This window comes from Pteronotus mesoamericanus, unplaced genomic scaffold (assembly GCF_021234165.1).
Source record: "Pteronotus mesoamericanus isolate MK-2021 breed Mesoamerican mustached bat unplaced genomic scaffold, CSHL_Meso_final contig_52, whole genome shotgun sequence".
Classification (NCBI taxonomy): Eukaryota; Metazoa; Chordata; class Mammalia; order Chiroptera; family Mormoopidae; genus Pteronotus; species Pteronotus mesoamericanus.
In genome coordinates this window covers 8316984-8338022 of record NW_026555189.1, presented here as the reverse complement: position 1 = coordinate 8338022, position 21039 = coordinate 8316984, and the positions used below count along the sequence as shown (strand labels likewise).

The 21039-nt window shown below is 64.8% G+C and overlaps 2 protein-coding genes across 4 annotated transcripts in view; both read left to right on the top strand.

The window, feature by feature from the left end:
- The window catches only part of VAC14 (VAC14 component of PIKFYVE complex), a 94981-nt gene extending 92964 nt beyond the window's left edge, over window positions 1-2017 (top strand). The window contains exon 19 of the mRNA XM_054579210.1: window positions 1423-2017. Coding sequence (XP_054435185.1) covers window positions 1423-1585 — 163 coding nt within the window. The 3' untranslated portion in view covers window positions 1586-2017. The remainder of the gene's footprint in view (window positions 1-1422) is intronic.
- Window positions 2018-3362: 1345 nt separating this feature from the next.
- MTSS2 (MTSS I-BAR domain containing 2) lies at window positions 3363-20558 on the top strand. Of its 3 annotated transcripts, none has more exons than XM_054579209.1 (14): window positions 3363-3672; window positions 8483-8544; window positions 8635-8708; window positions 9554-9638; window positions 9719-9810; window positions 9909-9983; window positions 11208-11365; window positions 11695-11802; window positions 12723-12820; window positions 14212-14338; window positions 16384-16458; window positions 16725-16895; window positions 17062-17227; window positions 17303-20558. In XM_054579209.1, the coding sequence occupies exons 1-14, from the start codon at window positions 3604-3606 to the stop codon at window positions 18064-18066; spliced, it is 2124 nt and encodes a 707-aa protein (XP_054435184.1). In that variant the 5' UTR covers window positions 3363-3603; the 3' UTR covers window positions 18067-20558. The 3 variants fall into 3 exon arrangements, with proteins under 3 accessions (XP_054435184.1, XP_054435182.1, XP_054435183.1); XM_054579207.1 differs by having other exon boundaries at window positions 14116-14338; XM_054579208.1 differs by lacking the exon at window positions 16384-16458 and having other exon boundaries at window positions 14116-14338.
- The last annotated feature ends 481 nt before the right edge of the window (window positions 20559-21039 follow it).

The window sequence follows — 21039 nt, the reverse complement described above, 5'->3', positions numbered from 1 at the left end:
CAGCCTCCAAGGACATGCTTCAGTGTCCCCTCTGTGGCCTTGTGTTTCCAGGTCTGGGTTAGGGTAACATACAGCTACTTCATGCAGCTAGAGGTCCGAACTCCAGGGCGCCCCTCAGCCTGCTCAGAAGCCTGGGTTGATCTCGTGGGACAGCGGGTGCCACAGAGTTACTGTGACAGGGAGGCCCCTCCGCTGCTCCCAGGGGAGTTGAAAGCAGCCACCAGAGCCCTGAACGCCACCTGCAGTCGGGCTCTCAGAGGGCTGGCCCCACGTTGTGGACCTTCGTTGAACTAATGTTGCCTGAGCTGTGGGGAGGGCGCCAAGGCTTGCGGCCCAGGGGAGAAGCAGCCATGGCCACCAAGGTGTTTGCAGGCAGAGCATCTTCAACAGCAAGGCAGGGAGGGGACAGGTGGAGCAGGGATACAGGGGGCCGCCTCCAGGCTCCTGATGTCACCTTGCCATCCCATAGGGAGGGGGACTGCCCGTGGTGCTGCCCCAGCAGCCTGGTGGGTAGTCAGCAACGCCTGTCGGGCTCAGCCCACTGGTCGCCTGTACCTTACGAGGGCCAGGCTCCCTCGTGAGGGGTCCATTTGGGTGAAGCATCGCTGGGTTTCCCCCACAATGAACGTGCATGGGGAGCACGGTCTATCACGAGGCTCCTGGACGGACCATTAGGAATGGGACAGGCCCACGGGGACCAGGTCCCCAAGGGCACGCTGAAGCCTGGGCTTGCAGGGGCCAGTGGAGCTACCGCACTGCACAGCTGCAGGAGCCTCGGGCATGCTGTGACTGCACGGCACCCCACCTGCGCTGCTGCACAGAGCAGTCGGGGAGGTGGTAGGGGCGGGCCATCAGCGGGCCGGCGATGAGACCGGCTCTCCTTCCCCAGGCACGGGGAGTGCCTGCAGGGTTCTGTGCCCCTGGCACTCAAAAACAGATGTCCTGCCAAGCTGAGGGCCCAGTAGAGATGCATCCCTGTTGTCCCCAGCCCTGCCCTAGAGAAAGGGCCAGGCTGCCTCCTCCTCCCTATCCCTGGACCCTGTTCCAGGCCCCAGCTGGCTTCCTGGCTGGCGGCTAGCCCTGGCTTTCACCCCAAAGGGAGCCACTCGTAAACAGGAAATGCTTCCCAATGCAATGCCTGCCCTGGGCGCTGTTGCCAGCCCACAGGCTGAAGGCCATATCCCAGCGGCAGTGTTGCCTGGTCCCGCCAGCTGCAGGGGAGGGGGGTGTTCATGGGGCTTCTCAATTCTTTGGGGCTGTTGGGGAGGGGCTCCTTGGCCTGAGGCAGGCAGGCCTCCTGGGGTTGAGCTCCACCAGCCTGTGGCCCTGCCCTCCTGTGTCTGGTGCTGCCTGCATCCCACCCCCCAGCCCCCCTACATGTGCAGAGACACTGACACTGAGCCCTTCTGCTCCCTCTCCCAGAGATAGTCTGAAGGCGGCCCCCAGGTCTCAGGCAGCAGACTCCCCCAGCATCGACTATGCAGAGCTGCTGCAGCACTTTGAGAAGGTCCAGAAGAAGCACCTGGAAGTGAGGCACCAGCGAAGTGGGCGCGGGGATCACCTGGACCGGAGAGTCGTCCTCTGACAGGCCTGGTGTGGAGGACGGCCCGAGGAGCGGGCCCACGGAGCGCCTGGGGTCTTCGGGCCCCTTCCCCACAGGGCCCAAGGGCCTGCCTCAGGGGCAGGGCTGGCCCTGCCACCAGCCTGGTGCTGGGGGAGGTGGAGGCTGTTCTGCCCACCCAGGCTCCTCTCACAGCCCGGGCCCCCGGCACTGTCCAGCATTCCGATGCAGCTGGCCTCCCGCCAGGGTGGGGCCGCCGCCTCAGACACCACCTGTCCTCTGGATAGGTCTCTTCCAATACCCTCTTGTAAGAGAGCCTGACCTCCCCAGCCCACCCGAGTGCTGGCCTCATGTGACGTGTGTGTGTGTGTACATGCCTGTAGGCACAGGGGCCAGCCAGCGCAGAGGTCCATGTGAATGATGCCTGCCCTGTCCCAATAAAGAGATGACAGAAAACCCTCAACCTGCACCCGCCTGCTCCTTCCCGTGGGCATCTGCCCCTGCCTGGTGCTGCAGCGGCCCCAGGACCTTACCCCCGGTGTCCTGGAGACCTGGGGCACTAGTGGCCCCAAGGAGGGCTGGCTGCTCTGGGAGAGTCTGGTCGCTCTACAGTGGACCAGTGTGGGCCCTGGGGACCCAGCTCTCACCCCTCGGACCTGCCCCTTCTTTGAGAGCACTGAGCACCGGCCTCCCTGGAGCCCTGAACCCCTCCCAGGCACCTAATCTGACTTCTCCATCCTGACTCCCCCAGAGAATTGGACATGTCCCCACTGGACAGATGAACTGAGCTCACCTCAGAAGTTTCTGAATGAAAGGGCCTTGCGCACTGTCCAGCTCTGCAGGTCACTGGGGATTGACAGCAAGGCCCAGACCAGGGCAAGGAGGGAGAGCGCTTCCCAGGTGCCCACCCCTTGATTTGGCTCAATGAGCCTCACTTCATGGCACCTGTAGGCCTGGGTCCACCCCCAAACTTTGGGAAGCCTCAGGTTGATCTAACAAGTCCTCAGTGGCTCTCAGCGCCCCTGGAGCTGGAGAGAATGAGCTTTTCTGCAGAGTCCCAGCGTCTCTAGGAGGGTGGGTTCCGCTGCTGGAGGCCCCTGGAGTCATTGTACTGGCTCTGGCCCACGTGTACACATGTTCGTCCACACACGTAGTGGGACGCGGCCCACTTCTGCCCCGCTGGTTTGACACGGTCCCCACGCAAGGGAGGAGGTTGCCTGAGGGCCAGAACACTGCTATGCGCAAAAGCCTGGCCTCAGGCACCCCATCCAGGTGGTATTGGCTCCGCTTGGAAAAGGAGCCAAAGAACTTTGGTCCGAACTTCGGTGCCTGGCTAGGAAGAAAGGCCCCACAGCGGGTGGCCCTCAGGACACCTTGTGCCCCTGCTGTGTGTGGTTTGGGCCTCCCACGGGATGCTCCCAGGGACCTCCGGCCCTCGCCGGTCTGCTGAAAGCGCGGGAAGCCCCCGGCCAGAGACCGAAGGCCGAAAGGCAGTGGTGAGCCCCTACCCGGGGGGCGGGTCGCACCCCCACGGGGGTAGCCGGCGGGCCCCGCCCCAGCGCCGCCCCGACCCGCGGTGGCGCCCGCGCCGCCGGCCCCGCTCGCCCGACCAGTCTGGCCGCGCTGGGTTCGGATTTCAAAGCTCTGGAGCCTGGCGGCGAATGGGCCTGCGCCCGCCCGGCGGTTCCCACAGCCCCTCCCGCCGCAACCCACCCCCCCACCCCGCCCCGCGTCCCCCCTTGCCGCGCCCACGTGACGCCCGCGCCGCGGCGGCTCCGGTTACCGCCGCCTCAGTCCCCGCGCCGAGGCTGCGCCGCCAGCTGCCCGCGCCGCGCCCCCCGCGCCGCCGCCAGCCCCGCCGCGACATGGCCTGCGCCGCCCTGCGGCGGCCCGCGACCCCGGAGCGCGGCGCGGCCGGCCGCTGAGAGCGGCCCCAAGGCGGCAGACCCGCCCGGGCCCCGGAGCAAGCTCCCGCCGCGGCCCGGCTCCCCCGGGCCGGCTCCCTGCACCCCGCCTGCACCCCGCCGCCGCCCGGCCCGAGGATGGAGACGGCGGAGAAGGAGTGCGGCGCCCTGGGCGGGCTCTTCCAAGCCATCGTCAACGACATGAAGGTAACGGGGTGTGCGAGCGCGGATGCGAGTCCCCTTGGGGGCGCGTGGCGGCGGGCAGCCGTGCCCTGCTGTGTCCGTGCGCCGCAGGGTCTGTGTGTCCTTGTCTGAGTGTGACGGACCTGCGTCTGCTGTGCGCCGGGGTCTCTGGGCGCCTATGTGGGGGTGTGGGTGCTCGTTTGTCGGGGTGTCCATGCGGTCCCGGGGGTCTGTGCTCGGGGTCGCCCGGATCGCAGCGCCCCCGTGGGTTCGCGAGCGGAGCCTGCGCACACCTGGGCTCTCAGCGCCTGAGACCCTCACACCATGAATGGGGTTTGGCTCCTGGAGCGATTCTACGGACCTTTAACAGGTCCGGGGTCTCTCTGGCTTCCGCCCCCTACCACCACCATGCCCCCCACACCCCAAGGCTGGCCTTGGTGCCCAGACAATGCTGTCATCACCAAAGCAGAGAAAAATAATAAAGCGGAGAACCATTAACTCTTTCCCCACCGGCCTTGGCCACTGCGCCGGACTCTGCGACTGCCGCGGCCGACTCACACCCCCCTCACACACACAGCAAGCCCCAGGAAGCCCCGGGACTCCAAGGTCTCCAGGCTGAGTGTCCCTGCGTCCCAAGGCCTCTGCCCTTACCTTGGGAGGAGGAGCGGAGAAGGTTGAGATGGGTAAAGAACCCAAGGGACGGCCTTCCCTGCCCTACTTCCATCCCAGGCCCCATCTCCAGCCCCTCCCCATCGTTGCCCAAGGTCGGCTGGAGCAGGCCCCCCATTCCTGGCCCACCACTGGCTCACCAGCTGGGGAAACTGAGGCCTGGGAATGGCTCAAGGTCATTTAGGTGACGGTTGGACGCTGTCCCTCACCTCACCCCTCATTGCTGATCTAGGAGGCCAGGGGCATCCTCTCCCCAAAGGGGCCGGGGTTTGGCAGGGCTGGCTCAGGCTGGCGAGGCCGAAAGGAGTCCTGCTTCAGTGACTGGGAGCGGGGGAGGGAGGGCAGTGTCAGGAACCTGCGTTCCTACCCCTCTCTTTTCAGGTGGAGAGAGAGCAAGGAAGAGATTTAGGTTCCCCACGGGAACTCCTGAGAGCCACCACCCTCCCAGCCTATCACACACGTCCAAGTACCCAACACACAATCCCACCGTGCCACCGCAGGCCCTGGAGGAAATGGCACTCACTAGGGTGCCGCCCGCCCCGCAGCGCCTAGGCTGGCCCTTCAGGGGGTGGCGACTGCAAGCTCCCCAGGGGCTCCTGTGGCTGCCAGGGAACAGCCCTAGGGAAGCTGCCGGGTCCCTGCCTCGCAGAAGAGGTCTGAAGACCCCTGGCCTGGGACTGTGGGTAGCCAGTGTAGAGGAGCCCCCATCTCCATCGGAGGTGCTCCCCCTAAGACCTTCATCCCTTGCAAGTCCAGCTCTGGGCCCTTCTGCTAACCCTCGGAAGTGCTGGCCTCTCAGCCCTCGACAGCGCCCCCTGCCCTGTGGACATCGCAGCCCTGGCACCAGGACCCCCTCCTGGGATGGGGCAGGCCAGACGGCCGCCCCCCAGGGCCAGACCCTCTGCCTGCAGTCAGCCTCTTCTCAAACGCTGCAGAGAGCAGCAGCTTTTGCCCAGAAAAGAGGCATGGGACTGCCTCCCTCCTTCTCCAGCATATTTGCAAGAAACTTCGGGATGAGACAGGAGGAAACGCTCGGATCAGATTGTCAAGAGATTCAGGCAGGATTTTCTGACCTGTGGAGGCCAAATGGGAGAGATTTCACCTGGGGCGCTGCCAAGGACAGATATTCCCCTGCCTATGACACATGCGTGGGTTCCAGCCAGGGACAGAGCAGGGGACTGGGCCACCTGGAGGCCTGTCACCTGGCTTTAGGGGGCAGCTTCTGGCTCCTCCACAGAGGACGGCCATGTCAAAGGAGCGAGCCTGCCTCACGAGGCTCCTCCACACCCTGCCCACAGGCCCCACAGCGGCCTGCCCCGGCCCTTCTCACTGCCCAGACCCTGGCCTGGGGGCAGGGGGAAGGGATCCCCAAGCTCTACCTAGAGCCGGGAGGCTCCGGAGGAGGGCATCCACTCAGGGGTGGGGAGGGGCTCTCAGGAATCCCCCTGCCTGCTGTGCCTTATTAACTCAGCTCAGATGCCCATGGGGTGCCAGGCTGCCCACTGAAGCACCAGGAGAGGCAGGGTCTTGCCCACAATGACACGGCTGGGCTCTGCCCCGCCCCCAGCTGCCAGGCAGCACCTCCAGCAGAGTGAGTGGGGTTCCACCCAGCACTGGCCCATTCAGAAACTGGGGTCAGAAGTTTTGCCTACCCGCTCAAGAGCGGGGGCTGTCACCCAGACGCAGGCTCCTGGCAGGCAGGCGGGGACCCTGCGTCCTCCGCTGCCCAGTGTTTACTGAGCACTTACTCGGTGCTGGCAATGCTGAGTGCTTTCCAGGCGGGGCCTCCTGGCATCTCTGTGCCGACCCAGGAGGGAGGCCCAGTTCCCATCCTGGTCTCTCAGGAGAGGAGCCTAAGGCCCAGAGATGGGTCCTGGGGCTGTAGCCTGGGTCACTCACCTGCACAGCCAACGGTAGGGCCACGGCCACGACCCAGACAGAGTCTCTGAGGGCCAGGGGCCCCAGCAGCCTCCTCATTGGTCTTACCTCAGCCACTTGGACACCTCTAGGGACAAGCATGTCACCTTCCCCCTCCAGAGTAGCCCGAGCCCATCGTGCTGGGGGCAGAGCTGGGTGTCTCTCCCCTCCCTGCAGTCCCCGCCCCTGCCCTTGATGCCCAGGCACTCACCTCCCTGCAGCCTCTACCCTGCCTGCAGCGACTGGTCAGTCAGGAGACCGGGCCCTGACGGCCGCACGACGGCCTTGGGCAAGTCTGACCCTAAGCTCTGAGCCTCCTGTCTGCGGGATGGGGTGCTGAGCATGCATTGCCCAGGGCTGCTGGAAGGATTCGATGCAGTCACACAGCGACAGGGCTCAGCGCGGTGCTGGGCCCACTGCAAGCGCTTGATCACCAGTAGCCATCGCTGTCACTGCTGAGAGCCCTCCAGGGCATTGGAGCCTGGCTGCCCGGCACGGGCCCAGGTGACAACTGAGGACACTCTCCTAGGGCAGTGGCTGCTCTGCCCCTCAAATTCTCATCTCTGGGGTCCTTTATGAATTACCAGTGGGGGGAGTCCACGGTCCCTAGAGACCAAGGGTCTCAGCCCACCTGCTGAGGAGGAACTGGGCCTGTCCTCCCATGCCCCACCGTGCCCCCTCCCCACGAGAGGGTGAGGCCAGGGAGGTCTGAGATGAGCGAGCCTGGCTGGGACAGGCCCCGGTCCCGCAGGGAGCAGGGACTGTCCTCGGCCCAGTTTTACCCGGGCCCTTGCTCTCTGCGACCACACAGAGGCTGCCATGGGGCCTGGGAAGGCTTCCTGGGGGCCGGGACAGCTGCCTCTGGGCCCCTGCACCCCCCAGCCTCACCACTCCTCCCTGCGGGTCGCAGCGAGGCTTCTGGTTGGAGGGGACGAGTTGGTGGGTGTGTGCCACCTTTCAGAGACCCCTGGGGGTACCAGGGTGCGGGTCAGCTCCTCAGGCTGCCAGCGGTGACCTCCCAGGCCCCTGTTCTCTGAGCTGTGCCCTCATGGAGACAGCCCACCCACAGCCTCCCCCTCCAGCTCCAGCCTGTGTGAACTTCTCAAATATTTGCTTTCCCTGGGCATTGGTTGGGCTGGGCTGGGAGGGACGGGGAAGGCGTTTCGGAGGCTCCCAGAAGCCGCCCTGCCTCCTTTCCACCCGTGCAGGCTGTCCGCAGCTGAAGAGGCCGCCTCAGAGCAGCCCAGGGTTCTGGCGGGCAGAGCCTGTCCCTGAGACCTGGGGGGCCGGCACCTCCTCCTTCCCCTTTTCCTTGGGGTCAGCCCTTTGGGACTGGGGCTTGGCTGGCCCAGAGGCTGCCCTTCAAGGGCTGAGGCCCCACCGAGCCCTAGGGCCAGGGCTGAGGTTTCTCCAGGACCCAGCAGCCATGGGAAGGCACATTAGCCAGAAAAGCCCCTTGATTAGACTGGACAGCTCGGTCGCCAGGAGCCCGGCCTCCCTACTGGGAAACCCCCTCCCATCTCAGAGCTTTGGGCCAGGCTGGGATAAAGGCCACACTGTGTCCCCAGGAGAGGAAGGGAGCCGGGGGTGGAAAAAGGTGGCTCTGTTGGCCACACAAGGCCCCATTCAGCCCAGGGCCTGGCTGTCCCGGGCAGGCTGGCCTGGCCCTGCGGCAGTCACACCCTTCCCAGGCCTGGGAGCCACCGCTGCTGGCCGGGGCAGGCCAGCCGGCCGGGCTGGCAGCCGCTCTCAGCGCACAGCGTGGGGGCCGCCCGAGGCCCCAGTTTAAGCCTGCAGTGCCTCGAGCCCTGTCACTGTACACGGTGCCTCTGCCCTGTGCCATGTGGGAAGCGACCTGAGCCATTTCCAGGGGAACATAGTGCCCCTCTCGCAGCTCAGCCCAAGTCCCCTGTCAGGTCCCTGGAGAGCCCCAAGGACACAGGATCTGCAATTTTTACTGTTTCTGTCTCCCTCGAGGGGGGATTTGACGGTAGACAGGGAGCCAGACTTCCTGACGGTCGGGGAGGAGGGATGAGCAAGGGCATCCGTTCCCAGGGCCAGGATTCCCTCATGTTCCACGCCTCTGTCCCGGGCCCTCTGGCCCCTAGAAGTCCCAGGAGCTTCCTTCTCCACAGGGCAGGGCTGCTCTCAGAAACTGCCCGGAGTTGGACGGAGGCACGTGGGGAGCCAGCCCGGTGGGGCCCTGCGGCCCTGTCGAGTCTCACTTCCTCTCCCATCTCCTTGGCAGAGCTCCTATCCCATCTGGGAGGACTTCAACTCCAAGGCCACGAAGCTGCATTCCCAACTGAGGTGAGACCGCTGAGGGCGCCCCCAAGGGGGGAGGGGACAGAGGCGGGGAGGATACCTCACCAGAGACCATCTCGCTGTCCGTCCCCCCAGGACCACTGTGCTGGCTGCTGTGGCCTTCTTGGACGCCTTCCAGAAAGTGGCTGACATGGCCACCAACACCCGAGGTGGGGAGGGGGCGCGGCTGGAGGCTGGGGCGGCCCCAGGCTAGGCTTGGAAGCTGGGAAGGCTGAGTGGAGTGTGAGCCAGGGAAAGGGCACCAGGCCCGACTCAGGGTCTTGAGTTGTGCTCCCCAATGGAAGGGGCTGGTTGTAGAGTGAGTGAGCCTCTCATCCCTAGAGGCATGCAAGCAGGAGTGGGTGGACGGTGACAGGGATGTCACAGGAGGCTTTCGTTCTTCTGTGGGGTGCTCATGTGACTCCTCAGCCACAGCTGTTCACACTTCTGTACAGTGAGTCTGATTATGGCTTCTTCCCACCCACCCCACCTGCCCCTCTGTGAGCACATGGGGGCAGGTGAGCCTTTATAATTGGCCTTGGCGTCTCCTTTGCTTTCTGGTCTGAGTAGCAGGGACCTGGGCCTCCTGTTCCTTCTGGTGGTGAGAACCAAGGCAACGGGCACATGCTGGCTCTCTCAGGCCTGCATCTGGGCACACCTGGAAGGGGCTCCCAGTCAGGTTGGGGGTGGTTTGGGCTGGCTGTTGGCCTGTCTTTGGTTCTGGCCTCTCCCAGCTGAGTGAAGGGCCCCTCGTCTGACCACCAGAGCACCCGCAGCTGCAGGAGGCTGGCCTGTCTGGCATGGGCAGGGCCTTGGTCCTGCACGGGGGAGGAGCTTGGTGACTACTGGGGAATGATCAAATCCCCCTGCAGGGGCCGGCAGGATTGCGGGATGCTAGGGACAGGGCGCGGGCTGCGGCGCGGTCTTCGCAGGCCAGCGCGCCCCCTCGTGGCTGAATCCGGGACTGCAGAGGCCCCGGCGGACCCCTTCCCATGCTGCGCGCTTGCCTCACCAGGGGCCACACGGGACATTGGCTCAGCGCTCACGCGCATGTGCATGCGCCACCGCAGCATCGAGACCAAGCTGCGGCAGTTCACCAAGTGAGTGGGTGCTGCCGGCGGGCCGGGGTGTCACAGGGAGACCCCTCTGCTAGCCCTGACCTGCCCACCCATGTCCATAGCGCCCTGCTGGAGAGCCTCATCAACCCGCTGCAGGAGCGCATCGAGGACTGGAAGAAGTCAGTCAACCAGCTGGACAAGGACCACGCGAAAGGTGAGGCCAGGGCTTCAGCCTGGGTTTGCACGGGAGCGCGCGGGCGCGTGCGTGCGGCCAGGACCCCCAACAGAGCGCTCCCTTCACCCCCTGCACAGAGTACAAACGGGCTCGGCATGAGATCAAGAAGAAGTCATCAGACACACTGAAGCTGCAGAAGAAAGCACGCAAAGGTAGCGCCCAGAGATGCCCATCAAGGCACAGCCCCACGGGGCCCCACTCCATTGGCCCCACCGCCCTCCGGGTCACCCCAGGGCATTATCCTGGGCAGAGGAGCCCTATCCTGGACACAGGGCCCTTCAACCTGCTGGGTGGGACAGAGGGAGCCTCCTTGCACCCCAGACCTGCCCCGGACGCCCCCTCTCAGGGAGGTGGCAGGAGGCTCCCCAGGCCCAGGCGCCCCCCCCCACCCCGGAGTGGCTCTGTCCATACGGCTGTCTTTCACACATTCTTTCTTTCTGTCTCTCCTCTCCTCCACATCCTTCCTGTAGAGCTACTTGGTAAGTCAAATGTCCGTCTCTCCACCTGCTCCTCCCGTCCTTGTCGCATTTGTCTGTCTCCCCCAGCCCAGGGGCATTGGAAGGAGCCTCTCCAAGCCATGGAGGAGCAAGGAAGGCAGTCAGTCCAGCAAGGGAGGGGCCTGGGGCACAGTCCCTCTGGGGCCCTGGGGGCCCTGGCCAGGGACGAGTCCAGGGCCACTGCCAGGTCAGCCTGCCAGGCCAAGAGGGGCTGGGCGGAGGGCACAGGCCTTGGCTACCCTGTCCCCACCCTACCTCCCCAAGTCTTCACTTGTCACCTCCCTGCTTCCTGTCTCACCGCTCCTCTACGTCATCCTCTCGCCTCTCTCTGTCTCTCTCGCTGCTTCTTGGTGTCGCTGTTGCTGTCCTTGTGCGTTGCTTCCTGAGCTGAGTGGGGGCCCCACACTGAGACCCCCTCCCCTGCTCCCAGCCTAGCTCTCTTGACCAGGGTCTGAAGGACCCCTGAACCCCTTGCTCTACTTTGTCCTGTTTCCACCAGGTCCTCCTGTGTCCTGGGAGGCGAGAGGGTGCCCTCCTGTGGGCAGTGCGGGTACAGGGCGTGGGGGTCTCCTCTGGGCCCTCCTGAGCACCCCTGCTCTAAAGGCAGCCCTCGGGCTGCCCAGGCCTCTGCCCACCCCGGGCCCCAGGTGGCTTTGCAGTTTTGGTGTCTTTCCTGTGTGCGTCTGTCCGTCCTCTTTGCTTGCTCTGGGGACCAGCCCTTCCCCAAGTCCTGGAGTCCTGCCTGCCTTCCCGAGTCCCCTGGCCCCATGGCCGTGCCCAGCCCCACAGCCAGGGACGCCACCACGGGGCCGGCTGAGCCACGGACGCAGCCAGCTGGGCCGGGGTCCCCAGCGCGGCCTCTCCTCCCAACCCCTGCAGGGAAAGGAGACCTGCAGCCCCAGCTGGACAGCGCCCTGCAGGACGTCAATGACATGTACCTGCTGCTCGAGGAGACGGAGAAGCAGGCGGTGCGCCGGGCCCTGATCGAGGAGCGTGGCCGCTTCTGCACCTTCATCACCTTCCTGCAGCCTGTGGTGGTGGGTCCCTTGGGAGCAGAGTGGTGTTCAAAGCATCCCACGGTTGCGCCAGCGGAGCGGTCCCCTCAGGGTGCTACTGTTACCACATCCCAAGAATCAGGATTTGGGAACTGCTGGGCCCGAGTTCTTTTTGGTGACTTGGTCCCAGCAGGCTGGGCGCATTGTGGGCTGAGCGGTCCTACCCAAAGGCCTGTCTCGTAGCTCATCGTCCGGGTGGGCGGCCACACCAGCCCTGGGCCGTGCACGTCCAGCCTCCCTGAGCCCCAGCAGTGCTGGAGGTGGGGCCAGGCCCGGGCAGGGCCCGCGGCTCTGACTCGCCGCTTCCTTAGAACGGCGAGCTGACCATGCTGGGAGAGATCACCCACCTGCAGGGCATCATTGACGACCTGGTGGTGCTGACCGCGGAGCCCCACAAGCTGCCCCCCGCCAGCGAGCAGGTACGGTCAGCCCTGAGCATGGGGGACGGGCGGGGAGGGCCTGCCCTTGGTTGGAAACAGTAGAAGAGAAAGGGGGACAGCATTTGGGGGGGTCAGGCAGCTGGGGATAAAGGACGTGTCCTGACACCCACAGTGGGGCATCCAGGAGCACCTGCCAGGTGAAGGGTGACCGGGCCCAGGACCCGACAAAGGCCTTGGCCTGAGGGCAGATGGACAGAAGCCCCAGCCTCGTGGGGCTTGGCCCTGTGCCTGCCCGCCTCTCCCACCGTGTGGCTCCCCGTGCGCCAGGGCCAGGCCCACGGGACCGCCCCGTGGCGCACTCGCTGGACACCACGCGTACCCCGCTCGCCGCTGGACACTTCCCACGGATCGTCTCGTTGAATCACCCTGGTGGCCCTCTGTGACAGCAATGATTGGCTGCGTGTCACTGGAAAAACCTGAGGCTCTGGGAGGTCTAGAACATGTGCCCAAGGGGCACAGCAGAGCCAGGACATGAGCCCCATGGTGTCCTTCACGGCCACTCCTACCGGCTCCTCTGCCAGCGACAGAGTCCTCAGGAGTGGCAGTTTCTCCCGTGCCCCCAGCCCCGCCTGGGCCAGGCTCAGATGGCTCAGTGTGTGTGAACTGGGGGGCCCGGCCCAGGCAGGGCAGCGTCCCTGAGGATCAGAGCTGGCAGACTGGCCCCAGGCTCTCCCCAGCGCTCTGGTGGCCCTGCTCCCCGCCCCCAGTAAGGAGCTGGCATGAGGGAAAGGCAGGGGCAGGGCTTCAAACTCCTGGGGTCTCCTGCTGGGACCTGGTTCTCCACTGGGAAGAGAGTGGGGGGCCTGGGTCTACCTGCCCTGTGGGGGACCCCAGGATGTGACAAAGCTCCCTGCGGGGCAGGGCTGCCTCCAGTGACCTCCAGTCCTGTCCCTGTCCAGGTGATCAAAGACCTGAAGGGCTCAGACTACAGTTGGTCCTACCAGACCCCACCCTCGTCACCCAGCAGCTCCAGCTCCCGAAAGTCCAGCATGTGCAGGTCAGCGGGGGGCCTGAGGTGGTGGGGGACACAGGGATGCCCTGAGGGAACGGCATCGCTCCCACAAAAACTGCATCAGGAGTTGCTTTAGGGCCCCACAATTCACCCGATTTCTGCACCGTCTGGAATTTGCAAGTGCAGAGGAAAAACGCCCTCGGTACAAGACCACACTGGGGCAGGCGTGCTAGTAGGAGGGGCTTCTTGGAGGAGCCGCTTCGCTTTGGGAGTGAGGACCGTGTCCCAGGTGCTGCGCTCAGTGCTTTGTGCATTCTCTTCATTGAATCCCAACCACCGCATTGGGTCTGGTGTTGTCTCCGTTTCACAGGCGGGGAAACTGAGACCAAAGACTCAGAGTCCCAGCACAGTCTGGGGGAACAGAACGAATCTAAGACCTGGGAGAGGCGGGGAAGCTTCTGGGGGCATGCGCTGAGGCCGCAAGCACACAGGCAGACGCTGCAGCCGGCTGGTCCCGGAGGGCTGGCACCGGGGCGGGGTTTGGAGAAGATGTTGAAGATCCAAGGCCCCTTGGGTGGGAAGGCAGGGAGCCCCCTCTGTGCCCATACCCCTTTCCCCAGAACCACCCCTGGCTGGGCGCCCAGGGCGCGGCCGGTGAGCAGGGCACAACGGCTCCTGCAGGGAGTGGACATCCCAGGCAGGGATGTCGCAGGAGGGAAGGTTGACTGCAGGGACGCCTGTGGCCAGGGACGGGGCAGGGGGCCTCAGGGTCCCACTCAGGAGGAAGGCGCCCTTCGTGACCCATGAGTGAAGTGGAGGCACAGAGGATGGGAGCTTCACAGGCTGGACACCTCGAGGGAGTGGAGGGGGCGAGGCCATCACCGCACGCTTGACAGCCCCTTAGGGCTGATGGCGGTGCTCAGACGTTCAGAAGCCTGTCCAGAAATAACCAGACTTGCGTCCGGTTCTGGTGCGGCCAGGGAACGGACACCTGGTGGCTCAGTTTCCCCACCGTTAACCTAAGGTCTGCTATTCTAATGCAGAATAGGAGGCAGAGGGGCCGCTTTGCTCCGGTGCACCGTGATGGCGGCTCCCCCCAGGGACGGGGCCAGGCCAGCCCCTCCGGGCCATCCCCTGCCCGGGCCCACCCCGCTCCACGGCCCCAGAGCCCAGCTCCTCTGTGGCACCGGGGCCCCGGGTCTCAGGACCTTGTGGTCTGACATTCTCTTTTCCTTCCTTTGCCCCTCACCTGTCTCCCCACCCTCGTCTGTCACCTTCCCTTCCACACACACCCCTGTGTCTCTCTGTCTGGCTGCTGTGTCCCCTGTTCGTTCCCCCAGCGCCCCCAGCAGCAGTGGCGGCGCCAAGGGTGGCGGAGCCCCATGGCCAGGGGGTGCCCAAACATACTCACCCAGTTCCACCTGTCGCTACCGCAGCCTGGCACAGCCAGCTTCCGCCACCGCCCGCCTCTCCAGCATCTCCTCCCACGACTCCGGCTTCATCTCCCAGGATGCCGCCTACTCCAAGCCTCCCTCACCCATGCCTTCAGACATCGCCAGCCAGGTGAGGGGTGTCTGCAGGCCCACCAGGACGGGGCGCAGTGGCCTCCTGCCAGCCGTGGGCTGTTCACGTGTGGGGCCACCTACAGCTGTTGATACTGGCTTGGAGGTCCCCAGGGCCACCACCCTGGGGACCGAGCTGAATTTACTGCTTCAAGGCTAAGGAGAGATAGGGAAGGTCTTGGAGCAGCCACACGGCCACAGCAGTGTCCAGCAGGAGGCTTTGGCAGCCCCGCTTGCTCCCCATGTCTGGATTCCTTGCTTTCTCCCTTCCGGCTGTAAGAGCAGGGAGTGGACAGCGGGCCGGCACTGGCCCCTGGTGACCCTCCCCCGCTCCACACTCAGGCCGCCTCCCTCTAAACCCAGGGACTGGCCCAGACTCCCCTCCCAGGCAGACTCCGTGAGATAGACCAATGGGGGGAGGGGTGGCCACAGCAGAAGACAAAGGGAGGTCAGGCCACCTGCCGGGGGCATCTGCGAGTAAAGTGACCCCACCTGCAACGGACGCTCCGTGCCGCCCGCCCCAGCACAGCCTCCATTCGGGCCCAGCATCCATAGCCTGTCCTCTTGCCTGAGGACGCCCCCACTGCACCTGTCTGTCCCTGTGCCGGCTCATCGCCAAACAGGCACCGAACGAGCATCTTACCAGCGCCCTGCCCCCACAGTCTCCTCCAGCCACCGAGTCTCCTTTGCAGCAGAGCTTCGCAAAGAGTTGTCTGCACGGCCCCTCTCTCCCTCCTTTCCTGCTCACTCTCAACCTCAGAGAGAAAAGGAGCAATATATTTTTTACAGATACTCTTCTTTGGGTTAAAGGGGTGCTTTCTATTCCTAGTTTAAGTGGTTGGTTTTTTCCATGACTTTTAAGTGTTGAATTTTTCCATTGAGTTTTCCACATGCTTTTTTTCCATCGATCTTCAACAATTATGGTAAAAAAAAAAATCTAAATTTGTTTATTGTTTCCCCTGAATCCTTACTCTCTGGTGCTTTTTTCCTGTTATTTTGGTGATCATGGTTCATCATACACTGTAAAAAAATTGAGGTGTCTAACTTAAGGACGATGGGGAGAATTTGAGAGGCCCTGGGGCAGGGTTCCCTGGCCCACGGGGCCCCCCAGCGGGGAGCCCCCCCCCGACCCTGCCACCTGCCGCCGCCAACCACGGTGCTGAGGCTGCCGGCCCTGAGGAGCCCTGGGTCCCGCTTCTGCCCTTGCTTATTTTTTCTTCATTCTTTTTTTGTTGTTTTGAGTTGGGGGGCCTCCCAAACAGACTTCTGCTCCTACCATTCTACTGAGACAGTTCCCGAGGTCTCCACGGCGCCCCCCGCCCTCACCCGAGGCCCCCGAGCTGCGTCAACATAGCTGACCCACGTTTGCATGTCAGGTTCTGGCACCGATGCTGTGTTATCGCCTGCTTGTGGTGTCCTCTCCTTCCTTTGCCGGGACCCTCGTCCTCTCCCCACCACTGGCCGGGCGTGCCTGAGGGCCTCGAGCCTTCTCTCCAGCTGCCCTCACTGCGAGGTGCCTTATCCTGCCTCCCGGCTGCTGGGTTTGTGGCTCCAGCCCTGTCTTCTCCCCAGACCCCAGACGTGTAGCTACGGCGTCCTCATGGCGTCCACGTGTGGACCCCTAATGGGCAGCTCAGCCTAACAGGTGCAGGAGGGAGGCCCGTCCTTCTCAGAAAACAGCGACGGCACGCACCCAGCGGCTCAGGCCAGGCCCCCCGCCCCCCGCCCCGTCGCTTGTGTCTCGCTTCCCCTTGCCCCTCAATCCAGGCCACCAGCGGAGAGTCCTGTCATTCACTCCTGAGGTGTGGGGTCCCGGGGCTGGGCCACGGGGTAGGTCAGAGCTGCGGGGCGCACGCTGGGCACCCACACCGGGCGCCGCGCTCTGCTGCAGACGCTCCTGGCCGTGCCCTGGGGTGGGGATGGGGCCGCAGGGCGGGCGCTGTTGTCGGACTACCTGCTGCCGCGTGCGGCCCTGTGACCAGCTCTGTTCTCTCCTCTCCTCTGGCCCCCGCCCCGTCCGTCCGCCTACCCGCCCCTGCGGTGCAGAAGTCCTCCAGCTCTGCCTCCTCCGAGGCCTCAGAAACCTGCCAGTCGGTTAGCGAGTGCAGCTCTCCCACCTCGGTCAGTGCCCGCGCCTCCTGCCTGTCCTCTGCAAGGAAAGCCCCCTAGTTACCACTGCAGCCGCTCCCCTTATGCTCACGGCTTTCCCTCCTGTTCCTGGCTGGGCAGAGGGGTCACAGCGCCCTCCCTACTTTGTCTTTGGCCACAATTGTGAGCCTGGGGGCCCACGCGGACCGGAAACCCTGACCCTTCACTACAGAGAGGGGCCCCTTGGCGATGGACAACAGGGCAGAGGGTCCCCCTGACCTGCCTGCCTTGCCCTGCAGGACTGGGCCAGGACCGGCCCCCACGAGCAGCCCTCCACCCTGCAGCGGAGGAAGGACCGAGTGGAGCTCCTGCGAGACGCAGAGCCAGGCCCAACCAGCGGGGGCGCCCTGGGCCCCAGCGCAGAGGAAGCTCCTCGACCCCGCATGTCCCCTGCCACCATCGCAGCCAAGGTAGGCGGCAGCCCAGCCAGGGCCCCACATTCACTCCCGGGTCAGTGCCGGGAGGCCGGGTGCTTGTCCTCAGGCCCAGCTCTGCCCCTGCTGGGAGCTCCCTGCAGTCCGGGCTGAGGGGGGACGCTGGGGCGCAAGGCTTCAGCCTTCAGTCTTACCATCCCAGCACGGTGAGGAGGTGTCCCCTGCAGCCAGTGATCTGGCCATGGTGCTGACGCGCGGCCTGAGCCTCGAGCACCAGAAGAGCAGCCGGGACTCGCTGCAGTACTCCAGCGGCTACAGCACACAGACCACCACGCCCTCCTGCTCGGAGGACACCATTCCTTCCCAAGGTAGGCCCCGGGGCTGGGGCGGGTTCCTGGGCCTGCCCCCCCGAGGCCCCGGCCCACTGCATCCCGTGCCCCCAGGCTCTGACTACGACTGCTACTCGGTGAACGGGGACGCAGATGGCGAGGGGCCCCCTGAGTTCGACAAGTCATCCACCATCCCTCGCAATAGCAACATCGCCCAGAACTACCGCCGCCTGATCCAGACCAAGCGCCCAGCCTCCACCGCGGGCCTGCCCACTGCAGGGCTGCCCTCTGCCTCAGGCGCGCCCCCCGGCGTGGCCACCATCCGCCGAACACCATCCACCAAGCCCACCGTGCGCCGCGCCCTCTCCAGCGCGGGCCCCATCCCCATCCGGCCCCCCATCGTCCCCGTGAAGACGCCCACTGTACCAGACTCCCCCGGCTACATGGGGCCCACTCGGGCGGGCAGCGAGGAATGTGTCTTCTACAGCGACGAGGCCGCCTCGCCCCTGGCGCCGGACCTGCTGAAGGCCTCCCCGAAGCGGCTGAGCCTGCCCAATGCAGCCTGGGCCAGCCCGGCCCCTGAGCCCGCTGGCTACGCCGGGCCAGGGCCCGAGGACGAAGAGCAGCAGCAGCTGGCAGCCAACCGGCACAGCCTGGTGGAGAAGCTCGGGGAGCTGGTGGCAGGGGCCCACGCCCTGGGCGAGGGCCAGTTCCCCTTCCCCACCACTCTGTCGGCCACGCCTGCCGAGGAGACGCCCACCCCACCCCCAGCAGCCACCAGCGACCCCCCAGCTGAAGACATGCTGGTGGCCATCAGGCGTGGGGTGCGGCTCCGCAGGACCGTCACCAACGACAGGTCGGCACCCCGCATCTTGTGATGGCGCCACCCTCCCATCCTCTGGCCAGGTGCCAGGCAGGTAGCCTGGCCGGTGAGCGGCGGCCGCTCAGAGTGAAGGCGCAGCCAGGAGAGAGCAGAACCAAGCAAGCTTTTTTTTTTCTTTTTTTTTTTTTAAAGTCACATGAGGCAAAGCCACTTTATGGAAAGAAACACCCAACGTGGACTTCAGCATTAAACAGGAAGTGACTTCTTTAACCTCGCCATAATGGAGCCTGCAGGCCTTGACCTGGATTTGGAGCCTGTTTTATACTCCCCTTGCCTATACTCTGTCCTTCCTCGTCCTCCCTGCAGGCCCTGCCTTCCCCACGTCTCAGAGAGCCCCGAGCGCCCCTGCCCACGGTGGGGGGCCGGGCCAGCGCTCCCTCTGCCTGCCCTCCCGGCCTGGGCCCGCAGTGCCAGCGCTTAGCCAGCCTGGCCGGGCTGGGCCGCGCCACGGGGCCCGCGATGTCCCAGGCCTTTCTAGACTGAGCCTTCTCTCTTTCCCTCCCCCTTCTCTGCCTCTCCCATGCTCCCCTCCATCGGGGAGGCAGAGTGGCTGTCGGGGGGCCAGGTGCCCGATCAGCTAAGGCAGCAGATTTGACTGACAATGTGTGCAGAGTCACCGGTGGGCGTGGGGGCAGGTGAAATTGGGAGGCTGGCCTGCCGCAGGGAGCTGTGCAAGGGGGGCCGGGGGCCCGGGCGCGGGGAGCCCCCGGGAGGAGGCTGGAGACCCTGGGGCAGCTCCTCCTGCTCTGTGAGGTGCACCTGGGGCTGAGGGTCAGGGTGGGGCAGCAGGGAAGGAGGCCAGAGGCCTCAGGGTCATGGGCCAGACCCGCAGGAGCTACTTTCAGATGTCTGGTCCTCATTTGGGTACAAGAGTAATTCTGGTGGCACTTCGCTCTCAGTTTCAGCCACATTTGGGTGTGAGGGCTGGAGCAACAGAGGGTGTGGGGGGGTTCTTTTATGAATATAATAAAATGGAGCTTACTGGACAAGGATTGTGTGTGGGGACAGGGTGGACGATACAGGGTGTGTCCGAGAGTGCCTGAAGGACAGGGGGCCCCACAGTGGTCTGGCGGGCTCATCCTAGGAGGGGAAGGGCCAACTGGCTCTCCAAAGGCCAAGGGACAGCCATTCTCTCCAGCCTCTGGAGCAAAAGCCAAATTAAGGGCTTCCGGCCCATCTGGGTGTCGAGGGGAGTCCTCCGGCCAGGCCAGGCCAGGCCGAGGGCAAGTCCGGGAAGATTGGCTTTGACTCTCTGTTGCCAGAGGAGATGCCATCCCAGGACGTGCCCCACCCCGCAGTCCTGGCTGCCGTGAGGGCGGGGGTGGGGCTGGCTGGAGGCCCCCTCCCCCCGCACACCACGTTGTGCCAACTCTAAGCAGGTGAAAGCAGGTGCGCCTCCACAGGGAGGGCTCCCGGAGGCCCCACAGGCCGGCGGAGAGCTGGGCTCAAGGGGTGGCAGGGCCACAGGGCAGGGGCCCCCGGGATCAGGAGAGCAGGCTTTTCCTGGTCGGGACGGGACGGGGTGGGTCTGAGTCCGCGTCTCCCAGCTGCCTGGTAGTTCCTGTGCCGGAGCTGGGACCCGGGTGGGGCTGGGAAGCCAAGGGTGCCCTGGGTGGGTGGAGCCCCGGGCTTCCCCGGGGTGGTGGAGAACGGTACCTGTAAGTCGCTAGGTCTGAGGACAACCTTGCTGAGCGCGCCGGCCAACCCCAGAGCCCAGGTTTGGGCACCTGGAGGGGGCCTGGGCGAAGGAGGGCCTTCGTGAAGGAGCCGGAGAGCAGGTGGCCGGTGTGGGCGGCCCTGGGGTGGGTGGGCGCCGCCCCCTCCGTCGGGGCTGCGTCAGGCTTCGCCCAGGGAGGCCGGGGCAGTAGGATGCAGGATGTGTGACGTGAGCAGGGTATGGAGCGGTGCGGTGGGGCCGTGGCTTAGTCCCCGCGTCCGGGAGCGGACAGGCTCGCCTCCTGCGGGGGCGGGGGGGCGGCTTCGCAGGGTCAGGGAGGTTGTGCCTGCTCCTTGCTCAGCCCCCTCCCCCTGTGAGCCACCCCAGGGCTGTACATAACTCCTCTGTCCCCTTGACCGCCTCTCATCCATTTAGTGACCACCTCATAGTGGCCCCCCCCGCCCCGGGATCCGAGCCGACCATCCCGCACCACAGACTTTGGTTTGGGGGACTTCTTTACATTTGTTTTATTTTTCATTTTGTACAGAGACATATTCTTTTCAAAGTCTTTTGACTGAAGTAACTTTTCTGGTGCTGTTGTTAACTTGTCCCTTCTGTTAATTTATTTCCCCGCCCTAGGCCCCCTCCTTGTTCCCTCTCACCCTCCTCCCTGCGCCCCCCTCCGCATCACCCATCCCATCTGAACCATTTTTGTTTCTTTTCTCTCTGTCGGTTTTTGGATAAATTATCCTCTCCGTTCCTTCCCCTCCAGCCCACCCTGCCCTTGATTTAAATAGTCACTGCTACAAGTAACAAATGCACTGTGAAGACCCCAGTATTAATAAAGTTGTACTGTAATTAACACCCCTGCCTCGGCCTGGCTTCCTGGCTTCCTGCCCCGCTGCCCCACCAGCCCTTTCCCCCAGGGGCCCAGCCTGGGGGTGGGGTTCCCTGGGGGCTCCCCCAGCACCATGTTGCAGGGGCAAGAGTGGCCGGGCCTTGTGCCAGGACCGACACCTTTGAAGGCTTCAGGTCCTTCCCTGCCGGCAGCTGTCTTGGGGCAGCCAGATGGACTGAGGGAGAGAGGGAGACCAGGAGGCACTGAAGTTGGGGTGGGGGGTGTCCCCACACACCCCGCTCCTGAGGCCTCGCGTGCTAGGGCAGAGCTAGGGGACTCCGTCCTCAAATGCCCGCGGCTCCAGCCCCCTGGCCAGGCTCTGTCTATTCCAAGTCAGAACCCTCAGTCCCAGGCCCAGCCAGCTCGACCCTCATCCCTCGTCCCTCGTCCCACGCAGGGCGCTTGCTGGGCTG

What these genes read in the sequence shown, in the direction of transcription:
- MTSS2 (XM_054579207.1), top strand. Translation starts at nt 3,604, where the DNA reads ATGGAGACGGCGGAGAAGGAGTGCGGCGCCCTGGGCGGGCTCTTCCAA. An exon ending in TGCCCCCCGCCAGCGAGCAG is followed by an intron (nt 11,803 to 12,722) that starts GTACGGTCAGCC and finishes GTCCCTGTCCAG; the next exon opens with GTGATCAAAGACCTGAAGGG. An exon ending in CTGCCACCATCGCAGCCAAG is followed by an intron (nt 16,896 to 17,061) that starts GTAGGCGGCAGC and finishes TTACCATCCCAG; the next exon opens with CACGGTGAGGAGGTGTCCCC.